Genomic DNA, 20,519 nt, shown 5'->3' with positions numbered 1-20,519 from the left:
TTGGACACCTTTGCGTTGTTATGCATCCAATGTTTAACCTTATTTATCAGGGAGCTTGTTGTCTCTTCTCTATCCTGATTAAGTGCAGGAACCCCCACTAATACTATCGTGTAAGGACAAGAAGCAGGGGATAAGTCCAACATCTGCAGCCCCGGCGTGCAGTTCACCTGCTCATCTATAGTTCTAGTGGGGGCTCTAGCCAATTTTTTACTACCTTCATTTTGTAACCTGTGGGAGACAGAAGTGGGAAAAGTACCTGGGTCCTTACTAATATTGTGATTAACACCCCTTATATTTCCTCCCATCCTACTTTTATTTGCACAAGGACTAACAGGACATGAGGCAGTCCCTATCCCTTCCTCTCTCAAGCAAGGTGGAGGCGCTAATAGTCCTCCTCTGTTCTGTTCTAGAAGCGTGCTTACTTTCTCCTCCACTCTGTTTATTTGTTCCACTATGGGACCCAGATGCTTAAAAATAAGTGCTTCCAGATTGACCTCTAGTATTTTAGTTATCTCCCGGGACCAGTTCACCCCGTTCGAGGAAGAGCTATTTTTGCAATGTTGACATGCTGACCTATTGGCCCCTTCCTCTACAACTATGGGTGCTTTTCTGGCCCCATCTCTTTTGGGTTTGGTGTCTGTTCTTTTTTTGCACACCCCACTATTGTGTGGGATCCCCGTGATCCTTGTAGCCTCTAAAGCACCTACTTCAGGGGGAGAAACTGAGACAAGTAAAGATTTTTTTGAGCGGGTGACCACCTCCCTGTCCCTCCTCATTAGTGCGTTGAGCTCGCTCTCCACTCCTATCACGGCACTCCCCCGCTCCCGATCTCCCTTCGCCCCAATCCCAGTCGTGTCTGCCGACGATCCTTCCTCTGATCTAAAAGGGGAATGTTCGGGCTGAGGCAGGGTATTTTCGGGCCCCATGGAATTAATTAACTCCAGATCCCCGGGTGGTGGCATGTTAGCATGAACTTGTGCTGTGATGACACACTGGGTTGCGGTGTGGGCAGAGGGACCCTGATCTACCGGGATAATTGCTCCGGGCGTTACACACTTAGATATTTTCCCCAGCGACGAACATTTATGTGCCAAAAGGGAATCAAGAGACAGTCTTCGTTCCGTTAACTGTATTTCATGAGTTAACAGGGACTCGGCTCTCGTGATAAAGGCATCCAAAGATCCCTTAATTCCACCCCCCGTCCTAGTCGGGTTTTTTTTCGTTTTGCCCATATTAGGGATTGAAAACCAGAGTAATATAGTGGTAATTGCCACCTTCCTTAACCCCCTTTGACTAAAGAAGACTTTTAGAGCTGACACACTGTACTTCGACACAAAATCATTAACCAACACTACAAACCCAGCCAGACAAAGGAGAAAAATAAACCTTGGCAAGGCCCTTTTCGATTCCTTAGATACCTTAAGAGAGGGCTCTGCGGCCTAATCTGTGAATAAGCAGGGTGCACCCTCCCTCGCGTTCTCTCACATGTCCCACTGTCAATACAATACACTCCTGAGGGTGATGGCTAATAAGAGCCAAGAAATACGGCCCAGCCCGGCCTCTGACGGGCAAGGACGGGCCCGCCCTTGGCCCGGGCTTCGCCCGCGCGCGTCCCGCGCCGTGGTAGAATTCGGCGCCTTTTGAGCGCGAGCTCCCAATAGGGCTCCGGTAGGGACCAGGAACAAAGTGCTGTGTGCTGCCCAGGGGCTGTGCAAAATGCTTCTCCTCCTCCACAAGACCGAGGTCTCCCGCGCTGCGGGACCTCGTCGGCGTTATTGAGGGCTCCGGTAGGGACCAGGAACAAAGTGCTGTGTGCTGCCCAGGGGCTGTGCAAAATGCTTCTCCTCCTCCACAAGACCGAGGTCTCCCGCGCTGCGGGACCTCGTCGGCGTTAATGAGGGCTCCGGTAGGGACCAGGAACAAAGTGCTGTGTGCTGCCCAGGGGCTGTGCAAAATGCTTCTCCTCCTCCACAAGACCGAGTCTTTTTGTTAGTGTGAAAGAGGGGTGCCAGGACAGAAATGAAATCATGATGATTATTTGCGATTCTAATTTGGGACGTTATAGTGCCGCTGGTCAAAGAGGATTGATATGCAACAGTTAAGAAGGGGGTGATTTGTTGCTATAAGAAGGCCAGCTTATCCTGCGATTGCGAAAACTCCCCCCAGCAGACTTTTCTGCCTCCAGTGGCCAGTTGTAAACCGGGGTCCGGTTGTGGCGGTGTAATCTGGGAGCCAACGTCATACATCGAAATTACATCTAACACTAGAGCATTATGATCACTCTCATGGCGAGGGGAGATATTAAAATCAAGCACCCTATGCCATGATCGAATATTGACCAAGAAGTAATCTATGATCAAAGCCTGCCCTGGTCTATTGAAGGTGGGCTTTCCGGGGCTGTCAGAAGCTAGACGGCCTTTGCATGTCCTCAATGAGGAACTCAGTACGAGTGCATGCATTGGTAAGGCCAGGAGAGTCCAAGCCCGAATTGGCAAGATATTGGGGTCTGGGATAGCGCAGACGGAATCCTCCTCACTTGAGATGCTTGTGAGCAGGCCATTCAGAGGTTCAAATTGGCAATTAAAATCCCCACCTATAATAACCCAATAATTGTCTGGGATTGTTGGAAGGAATGTGGTCAGACAATCGAGAGTGGGGGAGACCTGACCATAGGAAACCGGCCGCGAATAGACATTAATTAAAGCGATTCTTGTTTTTTTTTTTGGCAAAGGATAGAAAAATACACAGGATGTCTGGTGATGAGGTCTTTATCGGTTTGACCTCACAACCCAGATACATAATCCCCCAAAAGGTCTTCTCCTGACCCCTGGGTGGCTGGGGTACTGTAGGTCGCATAGCCCTCTATGTATATCCGCCCTAGCCCAGGTTTCCTTGAATATGCACAGCTCATGTTAGTCTATGAACAGCCCCCAATCTGGATCATCCAGTTTCGAAGCAAGTCCTGCTATGTTCCAGGATAATAATCGCATGACCGGGTAGGCCTGCTGCGGGTCAATTGACTCCTCCCTTTCCAACTGACTAAGCATTAGCCAAGTTAAAAATAGTGATTTGTTTCCTGCAATATCAACAAATCGAAGTCCTCACCTTAATGTTGAGCACATTGGAGTAATACAATTAAATATTTATCTGAAAATTTTATGAAATTAATTAGAAAATCTTTTTAAAAAGCTGCTAATATACAATGGCAGATCTTTTATAATCATTTTTTTATTTATCTAAACTCACATCAGAGAAGGGTTCCAACAAACATTCAAATGGAAAAAATTACCTCGCTAAAAAGTATTGTGAAGGCTACTCTACTTTCCTGTAAACCTAAACACTCAAGTGCCAATATGTATGCACAAACTAAGTTATGGAGTGTTGTCAGTGGAGAGACCCAGGCATCGTACCCCAATGTGGTTTTGTCACCAAAAGAAGTTGCAAGTAATTTTCAGAAAGAGGTAAGGAGACAGGTGTAGAAAAGTAAGATCTGCTTTAGGGTTACCCCCAGTTTTTGCGACTAGACGACTGGATCCTACTAATCAGGGCCCCAGTCTGTGATTCCTCCCTAAATTGGACCATGGTGAGTACTTAGGTACATCCCAGATTGGACACTAGTGCAACCTTATCAGTCCCTAGTATATGGTACTAAGGTACCCAGGGCATAAGTTCACCATGGGTCCCCACATGGGCTGAAGCATGTATTATACGACCCATGGGAGACCACTCAAATTGTGACTACAGGCCTGCCATTGCAGCCTGTGTAAGCAGGTGCAACTCGACTTACGACAGATATAACGTTTCTTAAATCTGAGGTCACTACACTTAAAACCTATACGTCACCCCTAAGGCTGGCCTTTCAATCCTGAAGGTAAGGTGCTTGGTTATTAGTGTGAGGGTGCCCCTGCATGAGCAGGATGCCCCTACAATTTCCAGAGTCCATTCACCAGGTGTTGTAAGTGCGCCAGCCTTTATGATACATTTAGTGGCCATGCATCATTACGCGATGACTAACCAACAGGCTGTAACGAACCCTGGCATGTTTGGTATCAAACATGTTGGAATTGTACCCCCAACAATCTAAACTGTGTTGGAGGTATGATTCCATGCACTGTGGGGCTCCTCCAGGAAGCCAATGTGCTCCCGGTAGCAGTCTTCCAGAGTCCGACTGCAAGCTAGAGCTGCTGCCGACCATAGACACGATTCTGCCCTCCTGCTGCTGAGCCAAGCTCAAGCAGGGGAAGGTAGGGCAATAGGTTTCTTGTCACAGGGAGGTGTGACTACCTCCCAGACAGGACTTCGTGTATTAGGCTGGGGTGGGGGCGCTTGCCAGTGCCACTAGACTGCTTTGAAAGGCACATTTGGTGCCCTCCTTGCATACTCCAGTTTGAACCAGTTCAGGGAGCCGCTGGCTCTCGCTCTAGCATGAAACTGGACAAAAGCCATGGGAGTATCCTCCCCACTGTCCAGCCCCTCCTCTGGGAGGGACCCCTGAATCGTTACAAGCCTTTCCTTAGGGTACTTACGAGCTTACCTTTGGGCGGTCTTTAGATTTGTCATAGGACAAAATTCAGATCCGAAACCACTTCATCTTCAACCGTCTGGGCACTTTGGACTTTGTTGGACTTCACTTTGGGAACAGAGACTGCATCTGGAAGACTCCTGCTGCTCCTGGTCTAGTCGTCCAGCCAGTCTTCTGCATTGTCAATGCCTGTGCTCCTTACAGGTTCTTCTCCAGGCCTGTGGGCATCCAAGACACCCGAGGGAATCTGCCTTGGAGTGAAGGAGTCAATCCCCTGCATCTACCGGCACTGTAACGAAGCTGACTGGTCTGCTGCTCCTGAGCACCCAAGGACTCTGAAAGATTAAGCTTTACAGGTGGTGGTTCTGCAACTCCCGAGGCCTGCACGGTTTTCTCAGCAAGTTTGAAGTCAGTATCCCTCGTCGGAACTGCTGGAGCAGTACCCATGTGAACCGCATCAACTTGCCATTGCCAAGGCTTGTTGACTCTTCTCCAGAGCTCTTCGGGCTCCAAGAGGCTCCAGCCCCAACATCCAGCATCTCTTGCTACCAAGATCTTTGTCCTCACCGTATACTCTGCACCATGGGCCTGCATCATTGGTGAGCTGCTCGAGGTCCTCTTGCGACTCCTGTCACTCCGGCCTGTGGGTCCTCTTCAGGGTCTTCTTTGGCTCCAGTGGGATTCCCTGTTTCCTCGGGGCCTGCTCTGACTCTCCTGCACTTGGCGAGTCCCTTGGACCTTGCTGGTTCTGACATTGCACCTTTTTGGTCTGCCATATTTTTTGCCACTGCCAACGTTTTTAGGGTGCTCCAGTCAAGACACCGACCACCTGGCTATTGACACCTGACGTGGGACAGCTCGTGAACGGCTCCTGGTCTTCCACAGCATCGTCTGGTCCGCACAGCTGCATCTTCCAACATCGGTGGGCATTCATTTTCCGTGCCACCTGGTCACGCCTGAGTGGCATAGACTCGGTCACCTCTGCTTGCAGGTACTTCTCTTCCTGAATCAACACTTGGATTCCACCAGACTCTTTCACCTTCTTCGCCAGCGGCATCTTTACTGAAGATCTCCATTGCGGTCTAGGGCGGTTCCTGACGTCACTTCGCACCTATGCACCCGGCTTCCCTGGTGTAGGTATCTTGGTTCCCGGGGTATCTACGGGTGGGGTGACTCTCCAGCCTTCCATAGAGGTTCTTCAGGGAAGGGTTTTTTTCTTGAAAAGAGTAACCGCGACTTCCCTGTTATCTTGTATTGAGCACGTGGTCATGTTTCCACTCTGCATATGGCCTCCGAGGGTTTCCTGGGTACTTACCTTGGGTGGTTCCTTGGGTCCCCGGCTCTTCTAAGTCTTCTGGGTCCAATGCCGACTTCGGTCGTGGGTCCCATTCCACTTTTAGTATATGGTTTAGTCTCCCCCTGGAGACCACTGTGCTACTTACTGTTCAATTCCTGAAGTATTGTGTGTATTGTGATTAAATCTCCGTGTAGGAGATATTGCAACATGTGAGTGTTTATAATAAATACATTTTGTATAACTACACTGTGTGGTTCTTTTTCACTTAGTACTGGTAAAACAAGCTACTTCAAACTCCTTCTGGTCTAAGCCTGAAGGCTGCTTTCCACAGCTACCACTTAGAGAGCTTTCTAAGGTTGTCTAAGATCACTAAAATCACCGTAAGGGTTGCCTGGATTAGTGAAAGGTGCTCCACTTAAATAAGTGTGCACCATATACTAAGCCAGCCTTCTACACCAAGTGTTATGTATTATTTTGAAACATTGTACCCATCAGTAAAAGCATCAATGGGAAATACATATTTTATTTTACAAATGAAGATTCCTGCAAGCAAACTCCTGATCTGACGAAAACTCGTATAGAAATATCCAAACACAAAACAAAATTAACAGGCAGGACAGAGGATCACCAGTATAACAGAAGAAACTGTTAACGCACACCAGTCAAAATGGACTTTGTCTGGGGTCTGAGCCCGGTCAAATGTGCATTATGAAGTGTGGATCCAGCTGGCATATGAAAAATACAAAGTATAGGCACAACCTGCAACAGGATGATCACCAGAGGGTCCTCCAGACAAATCAATTCTGATCCCCTATGGGGTGGGGTTCTTAGGCACATTCGCAACACCAAGTAAAAGGCTAGCCAACCTAAAACCAATGCTTGGTAAGCGCTCTCATTTTTTAAACAGAGAAACATACGACTAATTGTTTCATGGAGCGAATCTCTGATGTTCTGAATAGACAAAATGTAAGAGGAGACAGACATGGAACTCCCTGACCATCCACCTGCGGCTGACCCAGGACCACCTCGCCTTCAGGAAACAGCTCAAGACCTGGCTGTTCGAACAGTAGCAGACCCCCTCCCCCAAGCGCCTTGAGACCCTCCCGGGTGAGTAGCGCGCGATACAAATCTCATGATTGATTGACAATTCAACCTTCTGAAATTACCCACTTTCCTCACCATTTAATTCAGTAAATAAGTAAGAAAAACATGGGATCACACAAAAGCTCTCCCACCATCCTTGCTCACGTAACAGTCACCAAAACCTCAAAGTCTAAGAAGCTTCAGGTCAAAACAAGTATATGGCATCAAATGGGCTTTAGTTGACAAAAAATTAACAAACCCTCCCAATTGTTCAGAAACCAAAAGTCCCTGAAATAAAAGATACTGATCATGGAAAAGAAAAAATGCCAAAATTGTAGCCAGGTCTCTATAAACATTAGGACCAGTTATTGTCAGGGAAATGGCAAACTCAAGAATGTTTGCAAGTGAGAAGGAAAAGTGTGACAAGTCTATGTGCGTAGAGCAAAGAAAATACACTACTAAAGCTACCAATCTAAACAGCAGGTGTGTGTCTCTAACGGCTAGATGTGGCACTTGGCTACATTTTCTCTTCTGCTTTATGCTGGTATAAAGAGCCAAACAATTTCAGAAAGTCCACTCAGTAAATATCTATTGTTGATTAAAGCATCAAAACATGCTCTGCTGGATACCATTATATTAAGACCTGGCACCAGTATTATGTAGCCTATGTTTAGTCTCCATTTTAACTCTTTCATTTTGAAATAGAATAGTTTTTTTAATGGTCGCTTGCACATGCTTTTTTTGACTGCGAAAATTTACTAGGCACGTATTTATTCCAGATAGACACTGTTGAATCGTTTGTTTGTGCTCATAGGAGACACTCTGCTGCTTCAGTCCAATTAAAACGTTGATCTGCACCTTTGGCACAGTGTGATAAGATTGTTGTTTTATTATAAATATAGCATTCATGCTTAAGTCGGGTAGAGGCACACTTCCTGTTGGAATCATCACGGAATGCTGGGGCGCTGTTACTAAGATGCAATTCAGCTGTACCAGACATTCATTCTGAGAAGGAAGATAGCCGTGCGAGAAGAAGTGTGCTGTCTTGCATACTCGAGAGTGGATTCATTAATGCACTAAGGCGGGCTACCTGACAGTACTAAGGTATGGGGTTGAGCCATTCCAATAGGCCAGGCGGATGGGTACTTTCTACATGCTCTCTTTAGCACAGATATATTAGTAATACATAGCAGTTATGTTTGTAACATTATGAACAATTAACATGGTTGAATTGTTTGATTTTCACCATTCTAATAACGCTTATTAAAATGTCTCATTGATTTCATAACGCCATTTAATGTTTTATTTACAAACAGAGCTTTTTAACCCCTTCGCTGCTGCGGACATTCCGCTGCAGCGCTGGGGGGGGCAGGTGGGCAGCGCGGTGGGCCTGTGCTCATGACGGAGCCGCTCCGTCATGAGCCACAGTTGAGCTGTGCTCATGACGGAACGGTTCCGTCATGACTCCGCCCATTTGCGTTGTCGCCCCGCACAGGCGGGGAAACAGCGCCGCGCAGGCGGAGCGGCCGCCAACAGGATTGTCATGACGGAACCGTTCCGTCATGAGCACACGCCAACCGTGGCTCATGACGGAACGGTTCCGTCATGAGCGGGGAAGGGGTTAATAAACTTTTGAAAATGCAATACCATATCTTTTCCTTGTGACACTTTGGTAATGTATAAGGAACAAATCAAAGGGTATATCTGTTTCCACAAATTCGTTGGGAATTTTAGAGTAATGCTCTAGGTTAACGACATCATCCATAACTCTGTAAATTTAGGAGTTAAGATGCAATACAGCGAGCTAGCCAGACAAACATTTAGCGATTATATAGTAAGATTCAGTATCTTTATTATGTACACTCGTAGGAACCATATAACATGGCGCCACCAACGTTCAATTTTTGGTTTCATTTTAATGGGTCTTCTGAGAAGTTTACTTTAGCGTGCCCAAAGTGCATTTAATACCTGTATATGTAGACGTCTGTGGTGATAAAGGTTTTATCCTCCTTCAGCTTAATAGGAAGTTCTTTGAATTCTACTAATTAAATATGGCGCTACCAGTTATCAATTTTTTTAACTTCAGACAAGCAGTAACTGCAAATTTAAACAGACATGACCTAGACAATGATGGTGGTGAAGTTACCCTACAGTAAGGTTGAGGCACACGAAACGTAACCATGTGAGGTTTTTATTACTGGGTAGATTTTCCTGCAGTCAATGACCATTCATGCACATTTCACATGCACATATCACCATTTCACAGATACCTTGAGGCTGCAGTTCCAGCTGCCTATAGACCTTATGAAAATTTAGAAATACCATTAACTTACCAGGAACATCATAATTGGTTCCAAGGCACCTTCCCACTTATGTTCACAATGTTAGACTGGGTCATCTCAGTAATTAAGGGGTAACCTGGCCAGACCTAGCAGGCTATAGACCTTATCCTAATGCACTGGCACTACTGCAGCTTGACACGCTTGCAGTTTTAAACCTTTTGGTTAGGCTGTATCGACGTTTGATGCAGTATGTTCTGCGTACAATCGCTACTGGCCCAGCAAGGCCTCCTTAAGCTAGTCAGTTTCAGCTAGCTATGCCTGAAATAAGCCCCATTACCATTAATGCCTGCAATTAGTACTATTGCAATTAATGCCATTATGGGTAACACTGCTAGCAAACCCGAGGAAATACAGTTTTGGACGACACAAAAAACAAATCAGCTTGAGGCAGTGTTTCCCCATGCTGGACCCCATTATAAATTTAGAATTCTCACTGTGTGTCTTCCACTTGGTATGGTTCCCCCTAGGATGGAAGCATATGGTGTTACAGAGAATTCAAAAGAATAGGAAACTTCTCATTGGAACCTCTAAAGTGGATCCTTCCAGAAACCAAACACAGATTTGTAGGTGGTGCTTGACACAAATAAATCTATCTGAAAAGTCCTCCAGTAATGGAATATTAGTTAAAAAATGTCTGCATTCCTTTACCATTTGAGACTGACTGAGATTTGAAAATCTATATGCAGATTACCAATTCCAGCGAGAATATGCTAAAACATTAATTTAATAGTTGTACACCTATTGCCATATGACCACTGATTCTATACACAGTCTCATTGAACCTACACAGACACATAATTTTCAGACAGTACAAAGTAGTGAGATTTAATGGAATTTGAATGGTATTGCAGAACACTGATAAAAGAAAGGCTAATCAAACACAGATTTAGGAAAGTAATTGGTATTATTGCTTAGCCCCAAAGTGCTGCTAATTAAGAGATCATTCAGGTGGGGTCCCATCCTCAAAAGGGATCCATCCATTATCAGCACTTCCTCTGGCACTTTACTCAGACAGAAGGTCTCAGACACCCAGAAAGGACCAGAACACTCTCTCCTAGGCTGGTTTCAATAAAATTGAAGGTTTTGTGAGGATACTGTTTGAGGTACCAAGAAGATGCAAGGCACAAAAGTCTCAAAGTTCAAGAAGGTCAGGCTAGTAGAACAGAAAGCATGTGAAGGATCTCAATCTGTTGTATGCTCTGCACTCTTTCTTTTGGGGATAATACAAAATCTTTCACAGTGTCCAAGCTGGCCCCTCTGTGTTATAGTGTGTGGCACTTCCAATACCGATCTCTTAATCAAATTGGGCAAGACCCCCAAGACTGACCACAATTTTCCTGTCTTGTGTAGATGTGTCTTTTAGGAGCCAGAATACTGGTCTTCACCAACCAAGTGTCCAGGGAGGGGACATCATGAAACCTCAGCCTTTGTAAATGTCCTACTGCAATTGAAAAGACCTTAGCAAATACAAACGAGGCAGCACCTTTGCAAGAAACTGCATGGTCAGGAGACGAACCATCCAATCCTGAAGAAACAAGCGTTATTTTCCTCCCACCTTTCCTGGAAACACCAATGTTTAAAATAAGTTAACTGCAACAGATGGATTCTTACTGATTGCTGGGGTCATGACAGATATATTTACCAACTCGTCAGACTTAACCCCTTCGATGCTCATAACGGAGCGGTTCCGTCATGAGCATCGGTTGGGCTGTGCTTATGAGGGAACCGCTCCGTCATGAGCACAGCCCCTGGGGGAAGCGCTGGCGCTTCCCCCCTGGGGGCTAAATTTTGGCACCAATTGGGGGGATAGCAGCGGAAGAGTTTCCGCTGCCACCCCTGAGCCCCCCCCCCACGCCTCCCCATGACGTTTGCGTACACAGCGCGCGCCAACGTCATCAGGAAGCGCTGGAAATCATTTCTTTCCAGCGCGTCCAGCAATGAGGTACTTGTTTTGCCTACGGTGGGGCCAATTTAGGATGCCTTGAGGCATCGGGGGAGAGGAAAGATTATTTTCTCTCCCCTGATGTCTCAATGCAGAGCATTCCTGCTTCACAATCGCGCACAGCGTCGCGATCGTGGAGCAGGAATGCCCCACCAGACACCAGGGATGTTCTTTTTTTGGAAAAGGAAGAGACCCCTTAGGCAAGGGTCGCTTCCTATGGGGCCCCTTTTAAATTAAGTCTTTTTTGCCCCCAATGGGGACAGATCGGCCGTTTCTGGACCCAAGGGGGGGCAGAAATGCCCACTAGACCCAGGGATTTATTGTCAATTGTAAGGGAAGCGACCCCTTGGGCAAGGGTCGCTTCTCGGGGGGCAATTTTGTTTGTTTGGATATTCTGCCTGTTTTTTTTTTTGCTTTTCTGCCCGGGGGAGGGGGGGAGCTGAAAACCCCACTAGACACCAGGGACTTCTTTTAAATTAAAATGGAAGCAACCCCTTGGCCAAGGGTCACTTCCAGGGGGCAGATTTTTTTATATGTGTATTCTGGCCCTTGCCTATCGCGGGTACTTGGACCTCCCACACAAGTGAGGCACCATTTTTACCGGGAGACCTGGGGGAACGCTGGGTGATGGGAAATTTGTGTGAGCCCGGTGATGCCACAACTTTCCCACACAAAAATGTGTGAAAAGTGATTTTTTCAGCTAAAATTGAGGTTTGCAGGGGATTCTGGGTAAGGAAACGTTGGTGGATCCACGCAAGCCATACCTCCTTGGAAGCCTCCGGGTGTCTAGTTTTCAGAAATGTATAGGTTTGGTAGGTTTCCCTAGGTGCCGGCAGAGCTAGGGTTCACAAACTACAGCTAGGCACTTTGCCAAAAAAGGGTCATTTTTCACTGCAAATTACAGAGGGATGGTTTGGCTGCTTAATACCGTTAAGTCACTGCCCATGGGGAGCTGAGATGGTCCTAGAGGCCGGATGTTATTGTACCATGACCTATTTGTTTTGGTTTTGTATGTTGAAATGTTGATTGCATTTCCAAAATGTGAATAAAAAAAAAAATTAAAAAAAAAAAAAAATTGAGGTGTGACCACGTTTTGTTTTGCGCCGTTTCCTGTTGCGGGCACTAGGCCGACCACGCACAGGTGTGGTACCATTTTTGTCGTAAGTCTTTGGGGAACGCGGGGTGGGTGGAAATTTGTGGTCCACGCAGATTCCGGAACTTTCCACCACAGAAATGTGGAGAAAATGTGTTTTTTTTTCTTTTTGTTTTTACAATTATTTAGGTTTGCAAGGGATTCTGGGTAACAGACCCTGGTGGGAGGCAGTAGAGTCACCCCATCCTGGATTCCCCTAGGTGTCTAGTTTAAAAAAATGTATAGGTTTGCTAGGTTTCCCTAGGTGCCGGCAAAAACTACAGCTAGACACTTCGTAAAAAAAGGGTACATTTTCATTGTGAAAATGTGGTGGGTTTATGTTGGGTTTTGAGCCATTTCCTGTCGTGGGCACTATACCTACCCACACAAGTGAGGTACCATTTTTATCGGGAGACTTAGGGTAATTCAGATTTGTAAAGCAACCGTTATTACCTATTGATTTGTGATGCATTTCTGCCTTCCAAATGAAAGACATTGTGTAAAAAAGAAGTCATTTTGAAAAATGACCGATAATTCTCATGCTAGTATGAGTATTCCCAATTTTGAAAATGTGCATATATGTACTGTTTCTAAACTCTATAATTTGTTTCCATTTCAGAAATACATAGGTGTCTTTCATACCGATTTTTCCATGTATACTTTTACCCACAATAATTGCTATATACCTGGAACATAAAACACCATTGCAAATTACTGCTCAGTTTTTGACTCTGGGTTCGATGGGTTCTTGGTGAACCTGCAAGTCCTATATATCCCCACAACAAGGAAGGTCCAGCGAATGCGACGGTATATTGCTTTCAAAGAGCCGTTATAATTAGAAGAAGTTACAGGTGAAAACGTTGCCACAAAAGGCTGTTTTTTTCAACTAATTTTCAATTTTTCCTATATTTAATTGTTAGTTTCTATAAAGAAACCTTGATGGATCTACACAAATGACCCCTGAATTCAGAATTGTGTCTACTTTTCTAAAATGTATAGCTTTTCAGGATCCATTATTGCTTTCACACCCATTTCTATCATTAACTGGAAGGAGGTTGAAAGCACAAAAAATAGCAAAAATAGGCTATGTCCCAGAAAGATGCCAAAACTGTGTAAAAAATATTGGTTTTCTGACAAAAGTCTGTCATTCCCTAAAAGCTGGAAAAATTGAGATTTCAGCCCCACAAACCCTTTCTTGATACCATTAGCAGAGAAAAACCCAGACGCTTTCATTTGCAGCCAGTTGTTCCCATTTTTCACAAATTTCTAGGACCCCTCCAGGGAAATCCACAAACCCTGGGTACCTTTAGAATCCCCATGATGTTGGAAGAAAAGGACGCAAATTTGGCGTGGATACCTTGTGTGGTCAAAAAGTTACAGGGGCCTAAGCGCGCACTACCCCAAATAGCCCAAAAAGGCTTAGCACAGGGGGGAAAAGGCCTAGCAGCGAAGGGGTTAGGAGATTATCATGTGGTATTCACTGCATATTCATTGCCCAACGTGACGTGAATTAAATGAAACCAAAGGGCACTTTTAATATGACTCAATGATTTAAATGGGATAGCCATATGAATGATAATGTGTACATCCAAAGTTCTTTGTTTACAGCGATAGACACTTTAGTGAACAGCCTGGACTGTAGGTATTAAACTATTTATTCTAATTCATCGACTACATATAGAATAGGTAAGCACACATTTTCAACAAGTAATGACATGGTTTTGAGTCACTTTCTTTCGGGTGCAAATCCGGAGTAAAAGGTTTATTACTAAATTGATAAATGCAGCCATAAAAGACAGAACATGCTCAACAAGAGAAGCCGCTGAAAGAATATGGGAGCAAAAGACAATTGATGGACGGAATGCAGAACAAATCAAAACATTCAACCCCAGTCAAGAGATCTGGGTTAAATCCATCATTCTTTTGCTCACCATGCCAATCCAGTTTAGACCTGGCCATATGCAAATCAGTCTTGACCCTGTGCCTCATGGGAACAGTCCAGCCCGATCTGCCAAGCCAGGTCCTCCCTGGACCGGAAACAAGCCGGTTTCGGGATTTCACCCCTCTTCAGCCAGGATAGCTTGATTCCAGTGGCACAGTGAGCCCAGAACCCACGTCTGGGCATACCTGGCGCCCTTAGGGCGAGAATGCAAAAGAGACAATTGATGGACGGAATGCAGAACAAATCAAAACATTCACCCCCAGTTAAGAGATCTGGGTTAAATCCATCATTCTTTTGCTCACCATGCCACCCCGAAACCAGTCCTAGGATGCTTGTTTCCAGTCCAGGGAGGACCTGGCTTGGCAGTTCGGGATGGACTGTTCCCACAAGGAACAGGGTCAAGACTGATTTGCATATGGCTGGGTTCAAACTGGAATGGAAAGGTGAGCAAAAAAACGATGCATTTAGGCCCATATCTCTGTACTGGGGTGAATGTATGACATTGTTCTGCATTCTGTCCATCAACTGTTTTTGCATTTGTCACCCCGAGTGGGACGGGTATGCCCAGACGTGGGACCCGTGCTCTCCATGCCACTGGAATCAAGCTATCCTGGCTGAGGAGGTGTGAAACCCCGAAACCGGTGCTAGGATGCTTGATTCCAGTCCATGGAGGACCTGCCTTGGCAGTTCCGGCTGGACTGTTCCCATGAGGCACAGGGTCAAGATTGATTTGCATATGGCTGGGTCCAAACTGGAATGGCATGGTGAGCAAAAAAACGAAGGATTTAGGCCCAGATCTCTGTACTGGGGTGAATGTATGACATTGTTTTGCATTCTGTCTATCAACTGTTGTTTCTGAAAGAAAATGGAAGGCTTACAAAGAAATCCCGCACAACTCATTCAGTTGCAAAAAATGGTTTTCAGACTTCATGCAAAAGTGTATAAACTAACTTCTATTAATTAGTTCTTCTGCTTTAAATATTCTTAAAAAAGATCTGAACTCTTCGCAGCACGGACAAGTTCAAATGTGTGCTCCAACACAGTTGAGTTGGGCATTTCAGAGACTCAACTTTCACAAAGTACCTTGGCCTTTAACAAAACTGCATTTTCTTGCTTTACAATGTCACTGCCTGACAGCAGTCTCCAAGATAGAAGCATCCTACAGACAGTTCTTCATCCAGTATGTAGAAAGCATGAATATTTCCCCCTTAGATGATCCATGTTTAATGTGGTTATTAAATGGGATTATTTATTAGCCTAGGACTTCTTTTAATTTCGAAGTCATTCAAAAATATACATATTTAGGCCGGTATGAAAGCATGAACCATACATTTCTTCAAAATGTTTGGCAATTACTTTTAAATTCTATTGTATGTGCAGTGGAGGTCCTGTATTCTTAAGTTCCTCCACTCATTCATAGGGACGATCACTTCTTTCTGACAAGATTACAATTTATGGCTCTAGAGATCCCTCCAAGTCCAAACTTGCTTGCTAGATACTAGCTGCATCTGCATCCTTCATTCCTCATTCTTTTTCACCTCGCTTTATTAAACAATGGTAGCGAGATGTTTCATACACACTTCCCTTTTTCTGCTTTTGAATCCTCATTAAATTCATTTGTTTATTCATTTTAATTTACACATACATTTCAAAGTGCATGGTTTTGTTTGCAGTTTCATTTATATGTATTCAGAGTATAATTTAGCTTTATTTTGAACTGATCGTGGATCAATAGATGTTAAGAAAATAACCTATTTATGATTCAAAGTGACTAGTAAAATTGGGGAAATAATCAAATTAAACTTTGAGGTTACTCTTAAGGATTGTGCTAGCATGCACAATTGTGATAGGTTGTCAATCTCTCTAATTGAGAGCTGTAATATAATAAAGATAATCACCTTGCCTAAATAATTTGATCTTTTGTGCTCGACTCCACTGATAGGGCCTAAAGCTTTTTCCATTGTATGAATTCCACAATCAGCTGATACATCTGGGGCTATAAGAGAGCCTACAAAACAAAGAAATTACTCAAATTACCTCAAACTAGAGGAGGGTAGTTTTAACAGGCAGCCAGAATAAAGAGAATAGGCGTGCTAATTACCAGTGTGATACAATATATTCCCTGCATTTATCACATCTGCCTAGGGGGAGATGCCAAGGGGTCCTTTCTTAGATTCTAGAGCCCCTAACTACTATATGAGGATTAAAGTTATCGGAAAAAACAGCCGAATGTATAATGGCTCAGTTCTAGAATGAAATAATGAACACTCTTGGATATGCAAGAAAAAACTGGCCTAAACAAACCTAGTTTTTAAAAATCATCAGATACAGCATTTCCTTTATAAAAATGCATTAATTGCAATATGAACGATTTGAATGTTGGAAAGCCCATATGAGGCATTCCACAATAAATATAAAAACGTATATGCTTGGTTTTTAGACGCAACCCCAGAAGATATTTATGGAATGAGGAGATCTGCTCGTTAGAAGTATCAAATGAGTGTGGAAAATTTCCTGCCAGAAAACCTACAATTAAAGCATCATTAAATTATTGGTATGTTATACTATTCACAAGTGAGGCTTTGTTGATGAAGATGCAGAGTTGATTGAAATCGTTCAAAGTGATTTGGAAGGGAAAAATGATGTGCACTTGTTTGTGAATTGTCAAATTAGATGGTTTTGGAACACAACAGTAAGTACACAGAATAATGTCATATACATTATTGTTCTCAAGGACGCTAAAGACATATTTGGTGAAGAGTGTCTGTAAAGAGTCCAAACTGATTTGATCTATCCACATTATAGTTCCCCATATATGCATCGCCAAGCACTGGTTAGATCCAGATCCTCCCAACTTCTAAGACTGGTGAACTTCATATGTCAAGGTTTATTAATGCTAAGTAACAGTCTATGAAATGAAGGAACAGGAGGAATAGAAAAATCTGGAGATTGACACTTGAAGGGTGGACGAATTAGGAATACTAAATCGAGGTATTTGAAAACTATGCTTAGGACTTTGTCTTTTTCTTGTGTTTATGGTTATTTAATGTATTTTAAACTGAGTTATTCTATTTATTATTGTTTTGTATTTCTAGCGCTTTTTTATGGTTTCCTGTTTTACTCTCACAACAAAAATAAAATGGAATGTGGGATGCGACCACGCTGGCCCATCACCTCATAATTTTCATTTGACTGTTGGGGCCACTAATACATTCAAATAGACAACATGGGTATCTACAAGGAATTACCTGCAGAAATGTGGAAATCAAGAAACAAAAAAATGCTCCTTGAACTTTTAAAACCTTGTGCATGAGCTCTGGCCATAAAAATAAATGACAAAACAGTAAACTCTTTCCAACTGGTTCCTATTGCCATAAGGCTCATTTTGTCAATGGATTTCTTACATTACAAAAAACATTTTTGCAGTCACAAACACTGAATCAGGATGTTTGCGACCACAAGAAAGTTTTGTGCATCTGGCCCTCGGTTTCTTAATGTTGTACAATGGATAATGTCTAAACATCAGGTAGTGAAGGAACATACAAAGTTTGTAAGTGATTAGTACAGCTAAATCAAATACTTGAAAGCAATTTTAATGCGCTCCCAATTGTATATGTATTCAATGTTGCTAGGCACTTGAAGAACAATGTTAGGTCAGTTCTGATTCCATTTTCAAAAATATGCTGAATTGCACAACAGTATCAAGAAACATATGTATGTCACAAAGCCCAGCAGTGTTAAAAAAAATTGTGATCCATATCAGCCCAGTGCAGTAGCATAGAGTGAAGTGATTCAGAGTAGATGACAGTGGCGTAGAGTGCAGGGCATGGAGTTGTGCAGAATAGATTGGTGTGGCCTAGAGACTGGAGTGATGAAGAATATAGTGGTGTATTGTAGAGTGGCAAAGAGTGCACTGGCATGGAGTAGAGCGGTACAGGTTATAGTAGTGAGGAGTAGCATGAAGTGGCATAGTACAGTGGCATAGAGTGTAGGGGTGGAAAGTGGAGTGGTGCAGAGTAGAGTGCACTGGTGTGGAGTGGTGCAGAGTACATTGGCATAGAGCGGAGTATGCCTGGTATGATAGTGCACTGCCATTACAGACAAAACATTTTCAAATCAAATGACAATTACATTTGCACAGACAACGTTTTACTAATAAAACTATACAGTGCACAAACGAAAATGTGTGAAAATTGTATCACCTAGTGTAATATTTATTTTGATCATATTAAAGTATTTGTTTCCAACACACTTCAGAAATAACAAAAAAATGTGCTTCCTTTATGTTCCTAATTCTGATATATTCTGAAATGCTTAAAACCGTTCATTTAATTGTTGTTGTGTGCTAGAAAAAACCTTTTTCCTAACCACAGTATCCAGAAAGATGGTCACATAGATTCTCTCACTTTGAAATCAGAGGGAAAAAAGTAAACAAACTCCCTTAGAAGACAGCACCTGACATTTGACCACAGTCTTTGAATGTACAGTAAATATGATAACATAAGAACAAGATTTGAAGGCCTGTTTAAAGAAAGCTTGTTAATGGAAGAAAATAGTAAACAAGGTTTAGGGAACGGGAGAGACAAAATGAACCTGGAGCGCTTAAAGCAAATAAAGCCAGCAGTTGTAAAGCCAGAAAATGGGAGTTACCAACCCAATGGCAATCAACTGGTGGAATGCATTCTCAAGTCAACTTTTTGAACGTCCCTAAGATAGCTTTAGCAAACCAGACAGCTCCGCTACCTGGTAGGTTGCCGCCTAAAAAGTACAAACTCCTGAAGTTATATGGATAATTATTCAGTTTGCTATGTAGATTTGTCCTAGATGTTCCATTTAGTACAAGACTGACTGTACACTACCCGTCACTGACAGCATTGGTCAACCAAGTATGGAAAAAGACCATGGCAAAACTTGGATGGTGGGTAAGGGAGACACTGGAGACCTCCCTGTGGGAATCCTGCATGTTGGCGGTCCTAAAAGTATTGGAGGGTAAGAAACTATGGGATATGATGGGGACAACAAAACTAGGTGCATCTGGAGGACACAGGGATTTTTCTACTTTGAAGAGTTGCAAAAGCCATGCAAACTAGCGGACCATACATTTTTAAGCTACACATAAATCAAATACGCTCTTAAAGGCTATAGGGAGATACAGAAGGATTACTAGCAGCCAACCTACACAAGCATGTGATTTCATAAATATTCAGGACACTGCTGAATAATAGTCAGCCATCCCTTGATCCACTATGGGACAAATGTGACTGCGATCTGTGGAAACTAGCGAATGAAGCTGGGGTGGGAGGAGGGTTAGGGGGTTTTGAATTTTGACAGAGGTTGCAATAAGAGTGGGGCTCAGCCTGGTGCAACTAAAAATATTGCTCGAGCATATTACAACAATCGCCAGGATATTCTGCATGGGGAAGAAGATAATGACATGTTTGTGGGGATGTTGTCCCTATGGGACTACTGCAGGCTGTACCCATATAGAAAGCAAGTGGGCCGATCCACCTCGGGTGTCAAGCAAGAGAACCTGGTAACAAACCCAAAATTAACCGCGTTGGGAGTATGGGGCGGAGAGGGGTAAAGGGGGGGTTGTGCACAGAGGGGGTCACATATACCTGACTAAATATATCATGTTGTTTAGTAATGTAGCTCCTGTGGTCACCAGGAGAGACAGCTCAGGTATGCCTAAGTAGGGAAATTCCTAACTTGGTGTGCCGAAAAACAGGCATGGACTGGCGCATAAAGGGCCCAGGGCTACCCGCGGAAATTTCATAAGGTGTAGGCATTATGGAAGGAATTCAGAGACATGGTTTAATATCAGAGGTTGTAACGCAGTCTGCTGTGCATGGTAGCTCTAGCTCACAGATCTGCAAACGTGTGATGCAACGGTTTTGATATGTTTCTATGTTGATATCATTGTTCTCATATTGAAACCGCAAAGTAGAATAAAAGGAACACAAAAAATACTGCACTTGCAAGGATAGAAATTATATTGACTAGACAATAAGCAATATAATTTGTGATTACCTGTTTCTGGGAGGGTACTGCCTGAGTGACGTCAAAGGTGAGGCAGCTGGCTTGAAGGTTGGAGATGTAAACCCATTAATAAATCCAGTGTTTGGAAATGGGGTTACCTACAAAAGCAAAATATTTTAGAATAACAATTGTACAAAACACTACAACAGAAAGAAAATGCTGACTATGGCAATTGTGCATTCAGTTATAATTTAACAAATAAAGTGGAACCAAGTATTCG

At 43.6% G+C, this 20,519-nt stretch overlaps 1 protein-coding gene across 6 annotated transcripts in view; it reads right to left on the bottom strand.

The window, feature by feature from the left end:
- The window catches only part of LARP4B (La ribonucleoprotein 4B), an 843,857-nt gene that overhangs the window by 333,175 nt on the left and 490,163 nt on the right, over positions 1-20,519 (bottom strand). For all 6 annotated transcript variants that reach the window (XM_085631918.1, XM_085631912.1, XM_085631915.1 and 3 more), the window contains one exon: positions 20,291-20,397. In XM_085631918.1, coding sequence (XP_085488044.1) covers positions 20,291-20,397 — 107 coding nt within the window. The remainder of the gene's footprint in view (positions 1-20,290; positions 20,398-20,519) is intronic.

This window comes from Triturus cristatus, chromosome 10 (assembly GCF_964204655.1).
Source record: "Triturus cristatus chromosome 10, aTriCri1.1, whole genome shotgun sequence".
Classification (NCBI taxonomy): domain Eukaryota; kingdom Metazoa; phylum Chordata; class Amphibia; order Caudata; family Salamandridae; genus Triturus; species Triturus cristatus.
This window is presented reverse-complemented; position numbering and strand designations above follow the sequence as displayed.